This window comes from Gouania willdenowi, chromosome 24 (assembly GCF_900634775.1).
Source record: "Gouania willdenowi chromosome 24, fGouWil2.1, whole genome shotgun sequence".
In the NCBI taxonomy this organism is placed as follows: domain Eukaryota; kingdom Metazoa; phylum Chordata; class Actinopteri; order Blenniiformes; family Gobiesocidae; genus Gouania; species Gouania willdenowi.
In genome coordinates, this window is record NC_041066.1 from 4,894,668 (window position 1) to 4,916,638 (window position 21,971).

The following is a 21,971-nucleotide window of genomic DNA, read 5'->3' on the forward strand; positions in this document are numbered from 1 at the left end:
TATGTAGTATTTATTGCCTTTTTTCACAGAGTATGTTGGCGAGACGGTTCATTTAGTACATGATGACCTCCATCTTAACCATCTAATCGGTAACATTCATATCTTTATTCATTCGCTACAACAAATTGGTTTGAGCTTGTTCTGGCCTTTCACAAAGTTTGATCACATTTCCCGACTCTTGGTCCGAGCTCCTTGAAGAAAAAGGCGCAGGTTGCACACCTTGCATAATAAAACACATGGTTTATTATCAATATGATAGAAATGAAATCACTGGACAATTAGAAGCATGTCTACCCATCATCAGCACCATGACAACAGCTCTATAAGAACAGAAAAACAGCAGATGAGTCCTGTTCCCCGCGCACACACACACACACACACACACCGGCTTACAAAGTTCAAAACACAGATAAATAGGCCTACTCCAAAATAGCTGGCAAACTATTTACACAACCCTCCATTTAAATTAATATAAATAAATATTTACACACATAAATTAACAGCCTTCTTGCTCTTGCTTTTGTCTCCAAACCCACACACACACACACACACACACACAGCGTCTCAGTCTCACATGATACAGGCAGAGGGAGCAAAATGGACGTAACACTGTAACCACCATGTCCTCAGGGAATGAAAAGAAAGTAACACAGATGAAGACTCTGTCTGTGCTGGCTGACACGGACCCACGGATGTTTCCTTCACCTCCTCAGCCTGTGTGTAGCAGGTCAGCTGCATCGTGTAAAGCTAGAAGTAACGTCTGTCTGCCTCTCTCCAATCTCTATCAGCGCCGCCTTCATTTCCGCTGCTTCTCGTCTTTGTCTCCGGCCTTGCCTCCAGCGTCCCCGTGCCGGTTGTTGGGCGGGTTGTTGAGAAACATCTTGTCGAGTCCTTTTAGAGCCTCGTTGAGGTAGTTCTGCAGGGTGGTGAGGGCGGCACAGATAGCAGGAGAGCCAAAGCCATGCGTGATGAAGGAGAAGTGGGAGAGGCAGCTCTGGATGCCAGGCTCCAGGATGGGACTGGGTCTGGAGTTTCCCAGGGGAGTCCTGTCCTGGGCCAGCAGGTCTGTGAACTCCTTACACAGCTGTCTGTGGGAGAGAAGTAGCAGCGTTACAATCAGTGTCTGTGTCTGTGGTCAGTCACACTAACCTTACAAGACTATCTTTGGAAAGGATCTAGATGTTCTTTGAATGAGTGAAAAACCTACTCGCTCACCATGACAAACCCTATTGGCCAATGTGAAGCCTATCGTAGAGTGATAATTCACACATTCAACAAAGTCTCATTACAATATGAGTAGAGGCTCAGATTTCACCATATTCTGTTTCAGAGTTTATCCATTTCTAGGTCACTTCACCTTTTTCTGCTTTGTTTCCAATTCATTGTCTTTTTCTAATCAGATTTCACAACTGACTTTTAAAGCGACCGTGGCTCAGTGGTAGAGTAACCAAAGAGTTGGGGGTTCAAATCCCACTCTATTCAAGTCATTATTGTTGTGTCCTCAGGCAAGGCACTTTACCCACATTGCCTTGTATGAATGAGTATGGATTGTGCATGAATGTTGGTGGTGGTCAGAGGGGCCATAGGTGCAAATTGGCAGCCAAGCTTCTGTCTCCAGGGCAACTGTGGCTACAATGTAGCTTACCACCACCGGTACGATTGGTGGAAATGAATAATGATTTCTGTAAAATGCTTTGAGTCTCCTTGAAAAAAGTATATAAATATAAATCCAATCATCATTATTATTATTATTATTATTATTATTATTATTATTATTAATAATAAGCCAAATATGCTTAATACAGTTAAATGAGTTAACTTTTGTTCAAATAAATTGTTTATTAATTTGATATTTCTTTGCTGTATTTTGCGCAAGATTTAGCGTCTGTCTGTTTGCTAAAATTGCTACCCATTAAATAGTGGTGAGTATTGGCAAGGATGTTGCAATACGATACGTATCACAGTACTTGGGTCACGATACGCTATTATCGCGATATATCGCAATATTCTACCCAGTTAATATCAAAATTAAACGTAGAGATGAAAAATCAAGTTGCTGTATATGTTCATCAGAAGATATTGATCATTCAGAGGATAAATTGAGTCAAAACTGTGTTTCAAAACATCCTATTTATTATTTGTTATTAGTCTTTTTGCACATTTTCACTGAAAATAAGAAAACACAGTGTTACACACTGTCATCATAAAATAAAGTGCAACAAGTTTCTTTTAACTGAAACTACTGTGTAGAAGTCTCAAAGTAACCATGACAACATAATGATGGCATTGTAACAACTGTACGTGAGAACATTAAAAATAAATCACAGTGAGTTACTGACAATGCACAAAAATATGAAAAAATCATTGTGTCAGTTTAAACACTGATCTGAACAGATTATATGAAAATAAAATGTCTGTGCATACATAAATATTGCAGGCATCACACACTGCCATCATAAAATCACGTTCATCAAGTAACTATTGTAATACATTGAAAGCATTGTAACCACCACTGAAATATTACACAAAAATATTGATTGAATATCAGAAAAAAAATTCTTCAAAAAATAAGGTCATAAATTGATTTTTTTATTTTAAAAATCGATTCAAAATCGGCACCCAAAAAATCGCGATATATCGTGAAATTTATTTTTTTTCACACCTCCACCATTAAACCACCAGTTTTACAACAAAAAAATTGCATTTAAATATGTGATGTTGTCCCAAAATAAGTCATTGACTGTGTCATATAGCTATTTCCATTTCAGGAGGTGAACTAAGTCATATTGCATATTATTATATCATATTATTACTATAATATAACTATTAATGCAAATAAAGCCAATCCCCGCAAATTCTGCACAGCCCTGCAATTCTGTCCAATCACTGCAACATTTCCACAATTTTAACCAATCTGACTAAGATTCCGGTCGGCGGCACAACACGGCTGAAGTCCGTCCGCCTCGTGGAAGCTGGCAGCCGCCATCAGCCGCTGGGAGTCCCCCGGTGCGAGCGGAATCACCATTTAGTCTGGTTACAGACTGTCGCAACAGCCAAACTGACTCTTTCAAGCAAAATTGCGTCAAACTTGTCTCACGAACGCAACTATTTAATGATCTCCTGCTGCTCGAGAAGGACTTTTGAGAAAATAACCTGATTAAAGCTCTCGTGTTATATATGATTTTTGATAGCGCTTCATTACAGGTACCGTCTAAAACGGTAGTAGTGGCCTTATCGTTGGTGCTTCTGCCCCCTGGTGGTATCTCTACGCACAAATGTACAAATCGCTGAACACATGACTCTTCTCCAGCAAAGGTGTTTGTCATGAGTGCATTGATTAGATTATCATAGGAAAAGAATAATTGATTTATTTTAGGATTTTTAGTTTTTGTTTCAATAACTTAAACAAACTGATTCTCTGTAATATTCCCTTCACTGGAAACCTTTAAAATGTGATGGAATTAATCCATATCTTTATTTATTTATTCAGTTTATTTCCGACATGTTTGCATTCACAGAAGTTTTGTTATTCTTTTTTTTTTTTTTTTTGTACATGCCGAAAAAGGAGACGAGAGAAGCAGTATCTTGTTAAATTATGGTGAATCTGAGCTCTTTTCTGTATTGTTATGAAATAATTCAAAGGCAATCAGGTTTTTATATCATATTACTGAAATGATCTGGTTCATATGAGTCACTAACCTCCCTCCAACACTCCCTCTTTACACTATACAATATTTTAATTCTAAATATCTTTTATATGTATTACTCTAATTTATTATAATAATAATAATAATAATAATAATAATAATAATAATAATTATTATTATAATTATTATTATTATTATTATATAATTATTATTAATAATAATTATTATTATTATTATTATATAATTATTATTATTATTATTATTATTAATAATAATAATAATAATAATAATAATAATAATAATAATTAATTAATTAATTAATTAAACTTGACTTAGAAAATCTTCATGGACTTTGAATCACCTCTTGATAAAAGCTGCCAAATTAATATAAGCTCTCAATCTGGAGTTCAGTTCATTTATACACCCATAAAACAAGGATCATTTCCCATAGAAACAAAGACTTACTGTTCAAGGACAATTACATGAATAGAAAAGTGTTTTTGAATGTCACAGTTAATAAATGATCTCGCGGTTTTTGCACATACACTGGTCTACGATGCACTGGCACGCCTTGGGATGTGGGATAAAACAAGCACTGGGCTTAACTTTAGACACGTTGATTCCGAATACCTGTTTTAGGTATTACCACTCACTCCTTCCCTCTGTCCACAGCCACCATCATTATACCTAAGCTTCACACTTGTCACCAGACTGGCTTGATTACACAACACAATAAGCACAATATGTTCTACTACAACTTCTCATCTCACTCTCACTTTAAAATAATCTACTCTTCCCCACCATTTCTAGTTCCTGCCTTGAGTCTCTCCTCCTTGCTCCCGTCCCCCTCCCCCTCCACCTCGGTGTAACACTGCTCTCCCTTTTTATATCCTCCCTATAATAAAATGTTTCTTACCCTTCCTTAGGGAGGGCTGGTGATGGTCACAATTAAGCAATAAAATAAATAAATTTATTTCATTGCAATAACAAAACATGCATTGCTGTCTCGTGATTGCACTTCTTGTAGTGTCGACCTTTGACAGCATGTGCAGACAATTGAAAAAAAAAAAAAAAAAGGATTTAGTTAAAATTTACAGCCATCTTGGGCATTTTTTTTATTGTTGATATTGTCATTTTTCATGTAACAACACTTAGTTTATTTTGCTAAAACAGCTATAATTGCTTCGATACATCATTGGCTACGTCACAGTTTGAGATTTTCTACTTACAAACTACTTAGGGTATCACCTTTTAGTGGAATAAGTGGAATATACATAGAAACACAACACCTAATGCTACATCTACTTGGTATATTTCAAACTCCATTGATCTAAAAGGAAGTATAAAATGGGGCTGAAAAGCCACAGGATTCAAAGCCTCAGACATGAAAAGCCAACTTTTAAATGTAAACGTGCATTTTTCGGAGAATACATAAATAAAGTCACGCTAAAAATCCTGTGGTCACAGTAAATCACCTCCTCACTCCCATCAGCTCATTTAATTCCAGCAAATCATCGTCTGGATTTAGGTTTAGGGTTCATATTCAGGATAGCACCTTCTGCCTCACACACACACACACGCACAGTATCGGCCTTAGGGCAGAGCTCGAGCAAATGAGTGACAGGCGGAGCAGGCCGGGCCCAGCTGGGGTTGGGGGGGTTTCTGGGTTTTTTTCAGGGGTTTGAAGAGGAGAAGCTTCCACCCCGGGCTACACTCAAGGCTTTGGCTGTTGTTTTGTGACGACTTGAAACACTCCTCTGCTAAATAATGAATTTCTCACAGGCAGCACAAACAGGTTTGAATGTGAGCATCAAACATCCACAGAAGGGCTGCAGATGGTGGACCACTACAGACCCAGTACTGACCCAGTACAGACCCAGCAGCACAGACCCAGTACACACCTAGGAGCACAGACCCAGCACAGACACAGTACAGACCTAGTACAGAGCCAGCACAGACCTTGCACAGACACAGTACAGACCCTGCACAGACACAGTACAGACCCTGCACAGACACAGTACAGACCCTGCACCGATGTTCTTCTTCATGGATGTGCATCAGCACGTCACACTTCCAAAGCCAATCACAGGAGCCAGAATTCATTTCCACAGTTTAACAGCCATAGAAATGAAATCACGTCAGTGGCTTTACCAGGAGCACAAGCAGAGTGGGAATTTAAAAAAAGAAGTGGAAACTCAGAGATTTGGTTTTACAATCCAGCATGAGAAACGCTATAGTGTGTGAATTCACTTCAGCTGCAATGTGAGGACGTTAACAGGAGGAAACCTCAACTTTTCACTCCGTGTTCGTAAGTTAAAGAATCACATTACAGTGGAGTCAATTTGAATTCATCACAGATTGTTTTTAAGCTTCTATTTTAGTGTAAAGATCATTTTAGCCACAAATAATGAAGTTATGAAATGGTTCTTGACAGTAGCCATTAGTGAAAAGGGAAGTTTCTTATCCCAGTGATGGTATTAAAAGAAACTTAAAAAGGAAATGTTTAGTGTGTATTTGTTCTTTTAGATTTACTATTCAAACCAAATAAACACATGTATATATAAGAACTGTCATTTCACCATCCACTGGTGTCTACAGTCATTAATGATCAGTTTGATATTTTGAAGGCACATTTCTTAATATAAAAAAAATCCATTTCTTGACAAAAAACTACAATGAAACCTGGATATTTATCTTGTTACCTTTTAATTTGTTTCCACACAGAAAAAGATTTAATTTACTGTAAATGTTTGCATTGCTTCTAATGAGACAAATAAACAGAACTTAAATCATTGATGCTTTACTAGTGAGTTTTACACTGTAAGGCATTTTTTCAGGACAGAATATAGGTTTTGAGGCTGGATTCACATATTTTCAATAGTGTTAATTTCTGTCTCTGTATTCCAACTTAATCCTCCTCATCTTTGTGTCTTTATGTTGGAGGTTATGATTCAGAGAATGAATCATATTAAGAGGCTCCGAGTGACAAATGATGGTATGACTTCAGTCAGTGAGTTTGATCCAAACCGTGGACACCGACCGTGTTTTTAAATATTTACATTATTGCATTTTTATCTACTGTCATGTATGTTGACTTTTGTTGTGTATCGATGCCCTATGTTGTGTCCACATCAATCAAATCAAATCCATCAAAGTCCAGTGCATAATTTCATAGATTTTTTTTGTGGAACATTTATTATTAGTTAGGCTATAATAAATTATATCACCAAATATAATATAATTGAAACATTTTAAACCCTAAATCCTTGTTAGATATATCAACATACAAACTAATACATGTATTACGTATAAAATATGTTAATAAACATTATGACTTTTATATATCTTGAGAGACAAAAGTTACAAATGGAAGGTATTGAAACACATGATATTTGAATATTATTTTCAGGATGTAATTGTCACTCATTGGTAATAAATAGGCAGACACTATCCATCCTAATCATGACTCAGCATCCAGTTCACACTGTCATCATCATCTGGCCCTGTAGGGACCGGCCCCTGTTAAAGCAGCTCCATCTCACTCACTTTGTGGCCAGCAGCATGTTTTTCCGCGTGTGCAGCTCGCTGGGGTCGGCGTGCTGACGGTTAAGGTACTCGCTCACGGCTTTAGTGGGAAACTCCGTCTCACAGATGTAACCGAAATCCCGAGCCAAGTGGACGGCTTCCCCTGAGGGAGAGAGGGCGGAGACATGGTGCACCAGTGCTGTCAGTGTATGGCCACGCTATGACGTAACAGACGACAGAAACATCATGGCTCCACATTTATTATTATTATTAATATTATTATTATTATTTCCCAATTCAGTTTTTTAAAACAGGCATGCTAAACGGAAAATAACAAACAAAAAAAACAATCAAGTTATATTGACTTATTTGAATAAAGTTGTTATTTTTGATTCAGGGTCAACTAGGTTTCCAGTGGGTGTAGTTGATATTGATGGAAAACAAGTAATGGGGTGTAGATTAGTGTAGAACACTATGAATGCCCAGTGTCCATTATGTCGTACTGTTGCTAAATTTAAAACATGGAGCAAGATTTAAAATTAGAAACAGTAAAGATTAATGATTAACAATTAACAGACTATTCATGTAGTTTTATGTCTCAGTGACATAAGTGACACTTTAAAGCATACCTTTAAAAACTCTAATTACAATGCAACTGTGTGGTAGGTTCACAATTGTACAGTTTTTGTTAAAAATGTGCACTGAAAATAACATTTCTGCAGGAATCTTTGCAGCTTTGTTTTATGGGGACATAATGAAGACTTAAAAACCTATTTTGAACACGCTTCAAATGCTGTGAATACACGAAGACAAAAAAAGCCCTTTGTTATCATAATTCAACACCTAATTTCAAGTTTGAATCGTCCATTTTTGCTTGAGTACAGTGGAACAATCGATAGATCACCTTCTACGAGAGATGTTAACAGTGTGACGTTGGCAGCTTTACGTCTCCCTGCTGGCAGATTGAGTCCAATCTTCTCCAACTTCTCCCTCAGACACTTTCCTCCATTTTTTGACTTTGCTCTAAAGTGGGAAATCAAGCATGATGTTATCCATTGGGTGCATGACGTGTGAATATACAAACAATTATTCAGAATAGTGTCAAATTATTGACTTATGTCTGTTCAGTGCTCCAGTTTGGCCCCCCGGAGGATTAAATCAATCAAATACCTTCTCAACACGCCCCCCAGCAGGGAGGCGTTGAGGCACTCGGGTGGGGAAAGCCTCCTCTGCACCTCCCCTACAGTCACTTTGTACTTGGAGGTGGAGCTGAGCAGTGATAGACGGCCCGGAACCGAGCAGAACACCTCGTTTATGTTGACTGTGACTCCGCCCATCAGCCCGTCCTTACCCAGCATCAGAGAGCCCACAGTCTTAGGCGGCATGGGGACTGCAGAGGAGAGAAAATCAGCTTTGTTCAGGATTTGATGTTGGATCAGCTGTTCACATCACAATAATTTAGGGCTGGGGGATTTTGCCTAAAAAAAACAATCTCGGATTTTTTAAAGAAAAAGTTGAGACATCAGATACATTATCAAAAGTGTAACTTTATTGCTGTGATTGTCCTCAATAGTTGAAATGCGTAGAACAATCCCAAAATAAAAAGTAAATGATTCTCTGTCATTCAACAATTTCAAGCCTTAACCCAGGTTTAAACAAAAGTGCAACAGTAACTTCATCGTAGCTTCAATTTTCTGATTAAGAAATCAGATATATTTTATGACATATAATATTACAATTAAAAAAAAAATAAACTCTCCCCTTAGCATCTCAGCATAGTGCGAATAAAAAATTAAACATGCCTGTGGCAATCACATAGCCTACTCAATGGGTAAACAAATGTAACACATTGCGCTACAGTAACCCACAAGGACGGAACATGAAAAAGTCCAAGAAAACTGTGGTGGAAAAAAAATATATATTATTATTATTTTTTTTTTTTTTAAACTCAAATTTGAAAAATGTAAATCGTTTTATCTACAAATTTGATAAATCGATTAAATCAAATTTTTTTGCCCAGCCCTACGATAATTCCAGAACAACCTACACCTGCAATATAATAACATTTATGAACAAACATATAGAATTATAAACATAAATGCAACACACAACCTAGACATTTACCACATGAAGGCCATACCACAATCAACAACTAATATAATGGAACCATTAAAGAGTATACAAAAATAATCATAAATACACTAGAAAGCGACACAAAATAAAAATCTACAGCCTTTTTTTTTTTTTTTTTTTTTTACAAAAACACAAAAAAATCAATAAACATTTATATAAAGCATAAACAATACAAATCACATTACACATAACAGCCCATGCACTCCATAGGAAAATAATATCAAAAGTTCTGTAACATATACTGTAAACAAAAACTAAATATGTTTGCACACTCTAAAGCAGCCACTTTTATCACATGAGGGCCACAATAACGGGATTGTCAGATCCGAGGGCCACGTCTTCAACATTCATGTCAGCATTGAAAATAATGACCAATCTGAGCTTTAATACAGGAAATAACAAAGGTTTTTGTTGTCTTTTTGTGGCTGTTTTGTATATTTTTGTTATGTTGTGTGTTTTTGGAGTGATTTAATTTTGTTTCTGTTTGCTGTCCTTTTTGTGTATTTTTCTATCATTTTGTACATTTTTAGAATCATTTTGTGATATTTTTTCTGTAACTTTGTGTGTTTACTTTGCGGGCCGCACAAAATTTCACCGAGGGCCGCGTTTGGCTCTCAGGCTGAGAGTTGCCTGTGTTTTGCCTCACATATATTTGTATGAAAGGGTATTATAATTCATATTTAGAGTGACTCTGAATACACACACACACTAATGTTGCATGGATTAGACCTACCGCCACATACACAAGCTTTAATACCACACCAGTTTAAATTTCCTTCAATAGTTCCTGCTTCCGTCACATCTGATCAACACTAAACAATAACATGTGAAACACTTCACCTGATCTCAATGTTATAAATGGATCTGATATATCTGTGTAGTGGTTAGACTGAGTTCTATAATCAACAATCATTTAAATGATTGGCCTCCTTAAATACAGCACAGTTAGAAAACAAAAACAAAAGTCACAGAAAATCCATGCAGACATGTTCATTACACACTTCAAACACATACAATCAATAGATGAACAAACAACATTCACTGATGTGTCAAAATAAAGACTTGACGGACCAAATCCAGACATTCAGAGTCACATCTGGAATGCAGGAGGATTTTCCAGAGTGGGAAAATTAGGAAAACAATGATCATACAGGCCACATTATCATCAACATTAAATTGTTCATTTAAATACGACTGCATTCTTGTGTACGAACTGAAAAAAGTCAATAAGCCAATATTGATTATTTGTTAATGAATCATGTTTAATCAGATATAATTATGACGTGTTGCACATTTTTTTATTTAAAAAGAGGCCGAGAGATTTGTCAATTTGATTTATTTGATAATACACACAATATAGCAAAACATTTATGAAAGAACTACATTGGATTTTAGGATTTTAATATTAGTCACATGTTTTTTTGTACATGAATTTAAAGAAACAAGTACAAATAAACGTGATAACAACATACTGTACTTCCTACATATTCCCAAATTATAAATCAGGTCACAAGCAGGTCTTACTGACGTCAAACGACTACATAATCTCTCAATTTGAAAAACAATGTTTTATTTGACTTCAATGCCAAATATCTAACTGGTTAGTGTTCATAAATGGGTCATTCTACCAAATTGGTTCAAAGTGAGGTGGGAAATATTTTCAAATTTTGTAAGTTTTATTCCCAAACTTTGTCCCTATATATATTGTACAGTAATTTAAGTACACATTTCTAGAAAAAGAAGGCTCAACTTTTATATTGCATTTTCAGACTGTTTGAAAATGTTTTTCCTCCCCTCAAATTTGTCACTACTGAAACAAAAAATATTATGTTAACTTTGGTAATATAATGTTTACTTCCCTTGTGTAAAGATTATTGTTACAATTTTTTATTGAGGTTTTTCACAATAATTATTTTAACAAATGTTCTTACTTCAATTAATAAAATTCTTGAAAATCGATGTGCAATCTTTCTTTCTAAAATATACAACACTGATCAGATTGATTTCAGAGTTCATGATTTATGAAATGAAACACATTTAACCAATCAGTATCATAATATTTTAGTTGATAACTCAATACACTTTATTTGTTATGTAAACAGTGTTTCCGTAGTGACTGTACACGTTTCGGTAGTGACCAGTATTTTGATTGCAAGGTTGTATCATATTCCCTCAACCTTATTGTTTAATATTAACTCATAACATGCTTCATGTTGGAAATATTACAAAACACATATGTTTTGCGGTCAATAAAATCATTTATTTTTGGAGAAAACTGTTAATCCATAACCATTTCATATCAATTGAAAATAATTACCCACGTGGGTTCAGTTTTAAAAAGAGAAGAACAAACTGTCAGGCTTCTGAACACTATCCAATGTTTCATTGAAGGGAGTGTAACTAATAAACACACAAATAAATTCAACTTCTTGAAGAAAAATACACAGTATGCTGTGCAGTTAAATCAGAAAGGATGAACTAATCATGAACGCCTCATCAAAAACCCACAAAAAGGAAAACAATAACCTCAGGGAACACACACACACACACACACACACTCTCATAAAAAAACTGTCAAACAATTACTAATCTCAAACTATTTTGCTGCCTTGCGCTGCGCATCTTTGACCGCCTGCACTAATTTTTGTAATTGTTTGTCGTTACACGTCTTTGCCTTTCTCGTACTTCTCTGGTCATGATCGTCTGACCTTCTTTTGCTCCGTGGCTGATAAATTGTTGACACTTTTCAACTTTCCTTCTTTTCTTATTTATTTCTCTTTCCTGCTTCAAATATATCTTGGTGTTTAACTGGGTCAGCTTTCACTCTTTTCCTGTATTCTCTCAACCTTTCTTCTACACTTTTTTTTTTATCTGGTTAAGGCATGTTGATGTCTTGATTCTTTCTCCCTGAACTCTACAATTACAAACACAAACCAGCAGTACATTAAAAAAAACAAAAACATGCTTATTTGCTTTAAATAGATGATTTAAATGATGATTCTTGAAGACAATCACTTAGTATAAACCCCTTTGTGAACACAATTATTTCAAAACTACTTGCCATTTCCTTTCGTCACTATACCGAAATGATCATGTCACTATCGAAACGTCATCATATGTTTCGTTAGTGACTATTCTAGCTAATTTTGAGCATAAATAAATAATGCTAGCAAGCATATGGCTAGCAAACACATCTTGGTAGAGTTGTACACTCATAAAAACATAATATTTTGCATAAAAGCTGAAAAAGTTTACATAATTGAAGAGAATATGTGTTTGATAGAATGCCCCAAATAGGTTTAGAATAAGTAGGAAACTTTAGTTTTTAGTTTATGGTTCATAGGGAGTCTCCAAAATGACATAGTGGACATAACGGTGCAGTTTATTATTTTGAATACAGCCCGATTTAAAATAAATGTGGGGGGATTAAAATACATTTGTGACGTCATCTACATGCCTAAGGGTCAATGTATAACTATAGTTACAATAGTAATCTAGAATCAAGGTGAAACACTGTTTTTTTTATTCTGAGTTTTTCCTGCTTCCAAGCCTTATTTGGCGCATAATGCCACGCGCGCTCTGTGGGAGGCCTGGCCTTAATGACGAGCCCACGTGCCCGGCATTTGCTGTTATTTAATGTCGCGCGACGTTCTCATTACGCCGTCATCGATTGTTGATTGGCTCGCGCTCTCGGATCGCATTAACCACCTCTCGGTCTTCTCTCCACGGCCGGTTAAACTCCCACCGGCGGCTGTGGATGCCGCTCCGTCCCTGGCCGTTAATGCGCCTCGTTAATGGGCTTTAAGGAGGGAAACACGGCGGTGCAGCCAAGCCTCGTGGCTCCACGCACAGGTTGTGATGGCTCCGCGGGGGATAATGCCGCAGATTAGCTGTAAACGAGCTCAGCAGAGCTCCGTGAGCGCTGCCATTTATTACATCAGCGGCTTAAATGCCCCGCGGGGAGCTCAGTCACTCAACGCCCCGTAACTAAATCAGCGCACATCATCACAGCTGCCTGCCAGTCAATACACGGGGGTCGTTAACCCAGCTTTAGACGTCACCGTGAACCCAAAAACAGCAAAACATTGGCCTCTTCATGACCACGACTTATCACTATTAATCACCGTTTGTAGCCTGTAGGCCTGTGATTATAACCTGGAAATACAGAATAAAATCTGTCAGCATTTAAACTGAGTTTGTTTCAAATCAAAATCAACAAAATTGGCTCCTTGACCACCAATTATGTTCACACTGACAGACATTTATTTTATTTTTGTACACTGTTTGTTTCTCTTGTGTTAAGTATGGATTGACTATTTTGTTTGAACTGTGTTCCAGCTGTAATTTACTGTGTGGCCATTCTAAGAGTTTTAGTCCAGGCTTTTTTTGCCTTTTAAAATGTGGCCAGGGACACCAGATGAAAACTAGCCTTTTTTCTTTTCTTTTTTTAGCTAACTCTGGCTTATTTATGTGAATTGTCACTTTTAAATAATCAATAAATTAAAGATATATTAACGTGATCACCAAAGGGCCTATATTTGAAAATTCAAATTCATATGATTCATATGATCAGTTATTAAATAAAAAAAAAAAATATTTTTTCATGGTCGTGTGTGTGTGTGTGTGTGTGTAAAAACCCACCTTTTTTAATCACAGATTGGTCTAATGTGCCATTTGCATCTTCGATGGTCTGTTTAAAAAAAATAAATAAAATTAAAACAGTTAAAATCTGGCTCTTCGTGTATATGCTATTAAAATATAATCAAAATTAAATCCTGCACAGTGATGCTGTTTGATCATTTTACATCAGTAACATTATTTTATCAATCTGATCCATTTATCCTCCTGAACAAATCGTCTGACAAACCTGGTGTTGACTTAAAATAAAACTACACGGAAATAAGATTAGATCACTAATAGATACATGGAACAAATAACAGACGCCAAGAATGACAATCTGTGGAGGCTGGGAAATGGAAAACTGAATGTGACGACTGTGCCCTGAGGGGGAAACCAGGGGAAGATTAAAAATTACTATAGACTATAAAAGCAAAAAGACTAATTGAAATTCTGAAATTACCTGAAAAAATGTATTAATAATAATAATAATAATAATAATAATAATAATAATAATAATAATAATAATAATAACAAAATAATAATAATAATATAGGTTACATTTAGAAAAAAATATTTAATGTGTTTGATTTAGTGAAGGAACAAAAAATAAATAAAATTATATTTATATATATATTTTTTTTTTTTTTTTTTAAAGCCCAAGAGCATTTTTGTTTCATCAGAATAAGATAATTTGTGTGATTTGTATTATTTGATTCATATTATTAATAATAACAAAAAATGCATGATTGTATAATCACACAAGTACTTTCACCTATAGGCTACCTCCAATCATTTTTTTTATAAACAAAATTCAGCAATACAGTAGAAAAAATACGATTATAATTACAATCATCATTTACAGGAAAATGTGCCTGAAGTCAAAGCTTGCAATGCCATTTATGTGTAAACAAGTTATGATTATATTATTTTACAAAGCACATTTTATCATGCAAAGTCGTGTTTTATATCATCCATTTAAAATGATAATAAAGAAATAAACTAAGTTGGTTGGGCCTTTAAGTTGCCTTCTCGGCTCTAAAGTGGTTTTAAAGCCACTAACCTGAACATCCTCCATGCCGTGCAGCCCGTGCAGCAGTCCGTCCCCGATCCCGTGCTCCAGTCCCGGGTGAGCGGAGTGCAGCAGCACGTCAGGCCGCCGCACGCTTCCGTAGTCCCGCCGCGGGTCCAGGCCGGACAGCTGAGGCAGCGAGGCCCGGGGCTGAGCCAGAAGACCGGAGCCATCCATCCGGTCCCCGCCGGGGTCCTGCCGCTGCCGTGCCCCCCATGCCCCCTGCTGGCTCTGGTGCAGCGAGTTCAGGGAGTACGGGTCTCCGACGTGAGAGTACGGGTCCTGGCTCTGGTAGTGAGCGAGCGGTTGGTACGGCGGTGGGAAATACGGGGGCTGGAAGTCCGAGGAGGGTGCGTGTGACAGCGGCGGGGCGCTGGAGTAGGGTCCCGCGTGCGACACCGAGCCCAGCTGGGACAGGCGCGAGCTGTGGCTCGAGACGCCGTCGTGCCGGTCCTTAAGCAAGAAAGAAGAACATGAAAACATCAGCTCCATCACTGAGGGAAACCTTAACACAGTATTACCGAGGCCCCCGGCATGTGTGGCTCTGCCCGGGACCTCGCCGCGTTACCGGGGGGTAATGAAAGCTGTATTATCTAAACAACGGTAAACTCAGGAATGCTCAGGGAAAAGGAAACTCACCGCGCTGGAGTAGGAGTGAACCAACATCTGTCCGGTTTCTAACGGGGGAAACACGGGGAAACAGTGGCTACAGACCGTGCTGAGCCGTGTCAGACTAACTCATCCCAGGTAGAACACAGCGTGTCTCCGCGGGCACGGTCCGAACCGTCGTCCGCCCGGAGCTGCTCTGAGCTGTGAGCGCCGCTGCTCCCGCCTCTACCCCCGATAAACCGAGCGATTGTTATTCATGACTGCAGCGACTTAGAGGAATATTAATGTGCGGGAGGCATGGACTGCAGGCGCCAAGCCCTCCACAACCTGAGTGACGTTTAAAGCCAGTGGAGCCCCGAAACGACACCGGAAACAGAAAGAGGACTACATGCAGCTCAGACCCGGGATGCCCCCCCAATACCCCCCAACACCACCCCATCACCAAGGGACTGAACTCACACACTTACACAAAGCCTTGAAGCTCAAAGGACCAAACCAGGGATGGAAATCCAAAGGTGCTAATAATAATAATCATCTAATGTGTCCAAATTCCAGGGCTTATAACTTTTGCACAGCTCTTCTGTACCAGTGGTTGCAAAACTTGGTCTGCCATACCGTGTTTTGTACAGAGGAACATTATCCCGGTCCCTCACAAGCACATTTTGTCATTTTTTTTTGTTTTGTTTTTTGGGGGGCTACCCATTAAACTTTGCAACAAATACAAACAAAATAATAAAACACTCAATGATGATAATATACATTTTTTCTGCTTTCTATATTCGATTCAATTTCATTTTATTAAAAAGTTTAAACATCAGTTAAATCTTATGGAATTAAAATATGATTAATGTAAAGTGTGATGATAAGCAGCTGCTATCATTTTTTTTTTTTTTACAAGATCGATTTTTACACAAATATGCATTACATTTCAATTTAACAAAAAACAGGGATTGATTTGGAGCTGTATAGCTTAGATTTGCAACACAAGTCATAAACTTTTTGAAGAAATAAAATCAATCAAGAAATAGTTTAATAGGCTATTTAAAATGTTCCAAGATGAAAATATATCCTTGTTAGAGCTGTTTTGAAAAGGCATCTTTTGGTGTCCATGTTTCTTTGTAAAGTACCTTGAATTATCCAAAATGTACGTTATATTTGCAATAAAATCAGCATAGAATCAATTTCATTCAAAAGAACAAGGCTAACCCTCATGGATTAAGTTTGGTTGTAAAGAGAGGAAATGCACACAAAAATAAAACAGATGCTATATATTATCCAGTGGGTAAAGAACCACTGCCTCACAGCTACTTTTGCATTTGTTCCACACAAACATGTAGCTCTGCCACCTGTAATGAGTCTATGCATTTAGTGCAGGTCTGTAGCCTACATGGCCATTGGCCTCCCCCCACCCCCCACCCCCAACCCAGTGTAGGTTCCGGGACCCGGTCAGGGTCAAAGGGTTTACAGCTGCCTTTTGTGCCTCTGTGAAAAACCCCATTGGAAACACCAATGGTGGCGGAGGAGCTCAAAAGAAGTCATTAAACTCTCCATGGCTCCCTTTTCGTTTCACTCCTTTCACTCACTTGTTTGACAACATCATCGTCTCCTTCCAGTCTCGCGCCGTGGGAGAAAAAACACGTGCGGCACGAGACAACGGGTTTCCCGCCGTGTCGGGTCGAGAGGGCCTCACGAGCAGCACTTTATCTGCCGCGCGCTTTGTGCTCGAGCCCTTTCAATGCTGGGGTTTCCCGCCCTGCGCACACCGCGTTATTATCGGCTTTTTTCTCCTTCCAAATATTTATACATGTTTCCTGTTTTTTCAATGTATACTTAGTTAAACGTTTCGCACATTTTAAAACATTTCATATTGTATTTTTTTAATAACTACATATTATTATTATTATTATTATTATTATTATTATTATTATTATTATTATTATAATAATAATAATAATAATAATAATAATAATAATAATAATAAAGAGGTTCAAAATACCTGAGTACATCGTAACTCTTTTAAACACATACAGACACTTTATTGCATGGCTCTTAGATTTCTTTTTTCTTTCTTTCTTTTTTATGGACTCCATCATATGCAGTGTGAAACCAAAGTGGGTTTATCTAGCACTAAAAACCTAAAACCATTTTGCTTAAAAAAAACAAAAAACAAAAAAAAAAACATTTCTGACACCATCAACTTGCATGTGGTTCAATAACAATATCTCCACCAAATCACGCTCACAGTCAGCAGTAAAATCCCAGGCCGACAGCTTCATGAAAACCACCTCAATGTGTCCATCATCAGCATGTCTAATAAATCCACAGTCCCCCAAGTCACAAACAGCTGCACAGCAACGTTACCTCATAAATATCTTCATACTTGACATTCTCTACTAGTTTCCACAGCATGGTCGCTTCTCCGGTGTCGGTAAACCGAATGCAGCCAAGTGAGGAGATGATGTGTCAACTCTCTCTCTCTCTCCTGCATCCCTCCATCCATCCCCCGCCCCCTGCCCCTCATTCCTCCGCCCCCCATGCTCTCAGGCAGGCTTTGTGAATGGGGAACCCCTGAAATGAGTGCGTGATTGCCAACGTGCATGTGAACGACGCACAAAAGCACATAATGCAAGTTGTACTCAGCATCTCTGCTTTTACTCATGCTTAAAGGAACAGTGAACGACATATTCAAGTCTTAGAGCTACTGTTACAGTTTAGATTTAATACACACCCACAATTATGATAAAGAACATTTCTCTTTTATGTTAATAAAATATGAAGAAATAGTGAATTTCATTTAAATGTTTGAATTTGACATAAATGTTGGGTAGAAATATCAACTGGAGGAACCATATCTCTGTACACAACATAATGCAGAAAATAAGCTTTTTTATTTACTTGGTGACAAAAAAAAAAAACATTAAAAAAAATTCACAAGACGATGTTAAATTATGACACTGTTTACAAAGAATTTAGATTTTCCCATAATGCAATACATCAGTCATATCTCTTCAGGCTGTAGCAGAAAATTCATTCCTGCTGAAAAAAGGTACATGAGATACATGATCATTATAAAACATCACCATGCATTCATTTGCTCTATTTATTTCTTTGAAGCACACACAAATGTGCAATAATTTGGACATTGTGAAACTTACTTTTATTGTTTTATTGTAACAATAACATAAACATAATATTTAATATGTGTTTGATGCTGCATTGGTTGGTCAGCCATTAGGACTGACGATGGAATAGTCTTCCATATTTAGACATTTACAGTATCTTTATACAGTGCATATGAATTGTCTCTTTCATAACTGTGTCACTCTTTAAAATAATCAGTGCAGGTGTGTAGGGGTCTGCTGGTGTCCATATAAGCTCATACTGTGAGGAAACACACTCAGAAACTCTTTAATACTTTATTGTGGTAACTCATATGTACACTGCATTTAAAAAACAAAATACTGGTACAGTGCCCATTGGAAGTATGTATTTATATAGTGGGAGGAGCTTAAGTAGAGTTGTCAATTATGGCCAAATGAGTATGTGTTTAAAGGTTGGATGTACAAAGAGGTGTACATACTCAACTCTGTAGTGTTATAAAGGGGTTTATTTGCGAGTGCAAAGTTAAATAGCGTGTGTGATTTCCCTGGTTTAAATATGGGACATGTGCATGATAAATCTGTTTAACATTAAAAAGTGGGATGATATCCGCCTTGTTTATTATTAATAGTACATGTACTCTTAAAAGGTGTTCTAATTTCAGGTTTTGATTTTCAGGAACTCTGATGAACCTATAACATACATGCTCATGGGTCCCAGGGTAGTTCCTCATCCAGGAGGCACATCCACATGCACCACTACATTAAACAAAGCGCTAACATTTAACAAGCCTTTTCTTCTTCATTTAGTGAGTGAGAAGTGGAACAAACAGCCACTCTTCAATGGCTGTTTGAGTCCAGGAACATGATTCTTCATGTTCACTGATGACCAGTCGATGGGAAACAAACAATATGTTTTACATCTAGAAACAATTACACAATATAAAGACTAAACTTAACATTAAAGCTACTGTCCACAATCATTTTGTACTAGATGAGAATCATAGCTTATGCCTCACAGCTCAATACATTTGAATGTCATTTACTCCAAAAATAAAATGAAAAAGGTGGAAATTTTGTCTCCAACTTATATACTCTTTTACAGACACCCTTTGAAAAGTTTAGCGCTTTGCATTGTGGTATGTGGAGTGTTTTTGTTTTTCGTTCATTCTTACTGTGAATTTTTAATATCAAACTGAAGTGAAAACACTTCTATGCACCCGTCTTCACAACTCCACCCCGTCCCACAATGCAGTGCATGAAAAAATGTTGCTAAACCATGTTAATGGTGATGAAAACAAACATTCAAGCAGAAATCAAAATTTGACATCTTTTTTTTTAATGCAAATTATATTTGATTTTTTGATCGATGAGACCTACATTATGTCTTTATTGTGTCCAGCACCTTTAAGAAGTCATGGAACAGTTTCATGGTGCTTCCCAAACTGGGGTACGTGTGCCCCTAGTGGTACTTGAACACCTATCAGGAGGTACAAAGCAAGGCAAAGCAAGGAAAATGTATTTGTACAACACATTTCATAAACAAGGCAACTCAATGTGTTTTACATTTTCAAAAAGTGCAACAGAAAACATTCAACAGCTTAAAATCTATAAGAACATTTAAGTCGACAAAAAGAAGAAAAAAAAACAAAAGAAAAAAAAACCAAACATTTAAAGTCATCAACAAACACATTACATCAACAACGTGACCAAAAATCTCCCTCTCAATCATACGCAGTAGAGAAAAAGAGTGCCTACAGAAACATTTGTCAGTGTATTTTTTAACACAGTAGATTTTTTTTTTTACATACACATACTGTACTTCCTCATCCTCATGCATCAATAATAATTGTGGCACAACTCTTTAAAATCCACCAAAAGGTGAAGTTCAAATTCTAAATTGAGCAAAACATCATAAATAAATGAATAAAAAGGCCTAAATTCAAGGTTAATGTTGGACAAGACACAGGAAAGAGTTTAGACGAGTCTAGAGACACAAATAAATAATGTATAACATGAGCTAAGGGCTACATGCGATAAGAAATAAAGGCTAAGGGGTACATGGGGCAATAAAGATTGGGAAACACTGCTCTACAGGAAACCTTTATTTTGACATGTTTTGTCTTAAGTGTTTTTTGACCTTTTTCTTCCTTGTTTCTCCAGCTTAGGGCTGTTTTATCCTGGTCCTCAGGGGGCCAAATCCGGCCCTTCGGAGCATCCAATTCGGCCTGCAGGAGAAATTAAAAATGACAGAAAAAACATGAACCATTGTGTGACTGAAACTCAGTAATATTTACAGGGACTCACAGTTTTCCTGGCGCTTATATTGCATGATTGCAGTGATTTTTAATGTTAAACTGTTCAAAATAAATGATTCCAAAATGTTTTAATATAACTCAGATTATTACATGACATTTCCCTTCATCAAATAGAAATGGGTCACAAAATTCAGGAAATTTAAAGTGAAGATCCTGATGGGACTGATATCTGTCACTTATTGCTTGGATATTGTTGGTTTCTTACATATTTTTTATTTTATGTATACGTAGAAGCGCAAACTAGAGAACAATAATGTTGAAATTACTCGTTTTCCCGCATAAAATCTGTGGCCCTCTTGAGATCAAACTGCTCCATATTTGGCCCCTGAACTAAAATGAGTTTGACACCCCTGCTCTAAAACATGCAGGACAGGAGCTCTCCAGCACCAGACTGAAGAACATACTCTGTAGCTGCTGTCTAACACTTGGTGGAGTGATATGATGTCAGAAAACATGGGTAAACTGCACCACCTAGTGTTGAAAGATTGTTAGTGCACCAAGTATTTATCGACTGTCTCTTAGTTGCCAGATTAAAATGTCCTTTAAATCCCATTATTCACTCTTCTTCAGTTACTACCTTGTGTGACAGTTTACTGTTCACTGCATGCCCGGAACTCACATGGAGCTTGATTACCTCCTGATATCTCGTCAGTGGAGCAGTTTCCACTCTCCTATTCAGTGTGTATGTGTGTGTGTGTCTTTGTTTTGTTTGTTTTTTTTGCTTTGATGACTGCAGGGTGAAGCTGCTTTGATTCCTGACGCCAAAGAAAATGGACTGTAGCAGGCATGAATGTTTGAGGAGCACGGCTGTTGTAGAGTGGTATACACTGACCCACTGCCAAAGACACACACACACACACACACACACACACACACACACACACACACACACACACACACACACACACACACACACACACACACACACACACACACACACACACACACACAC

General features: G+C 37.3%; 1 protein-coding gene across 2 annotated transcripts; it reads right to left on the reverse strand.

Annotated features, from left to right (window-relative positions):
* Positions 1–362: 362 nt before the first annotated feature.
* tfap2b (transcription factor AP-2 beta) lies at positions 363–18,040 on the reverse strand. Of its 2 annotated transcripts, none has more exons than XM_028439547.1 (7): positions 17,965–18,040; positions 14,986–15,447; positions 13,947–13,995; positions 8,343–8,562; positions 8,077–8,195; positions 7,194–7,335; positions 363–1,088 (listed from the first exon to the last, which is right to left on the reverse strand). In XM_028439547.1, the coding sequence occupies exons 1-7, from the start codon at positions 18,010–18,012 to the stop codon at positions 797–799; spliced, it is 1,332 nt and encodes a 443-aa protein (XP_028295348.1). In that variant the 5' UTR covers positions 18,013–18,040; the 3' UTR covers positions 363–796. The 2 variants fall into 2 exon arrangements, with proteins under 2 accessions (XP_028295348.1, XP_028295349.1); XM_028439548.1 differs by lacking the exon at positions 17,965–18,040 and adding an exon at positions 15,634–15,934.
* Between the last annotated feature and the right edge of the window lie 3,931 nt (positions 18,041–21,971).

What these genes read in the sequence shown, in the direction of transcription:
- tfap2b (XM_028439547.1), bottom strand. Translation starts at nt 18,012, where the DNA reads ATGCTGTGGAAACTAGTAGAGAATGTCAAGTATGAAGATATTTATGAG. An exon ending in CCAATCTGTGATTAAAAAAG is followed by an intron (nt 8,563 to 13,946) that starts GTGGGTTTTTAC and finishes TCTCCTCTGCAG; the next exon opens with TCCCCATGCCGCCTAAGACT. An exon ending in CTGGGGGGCGTGTTGAGAAG is followed by an intron (nt 8,196 to 8,342) that starts GTATTTGATTGA and finishes TTCCCACTTTAG; the next exon opens with AGCAAAGTCAAAAAATGGAG.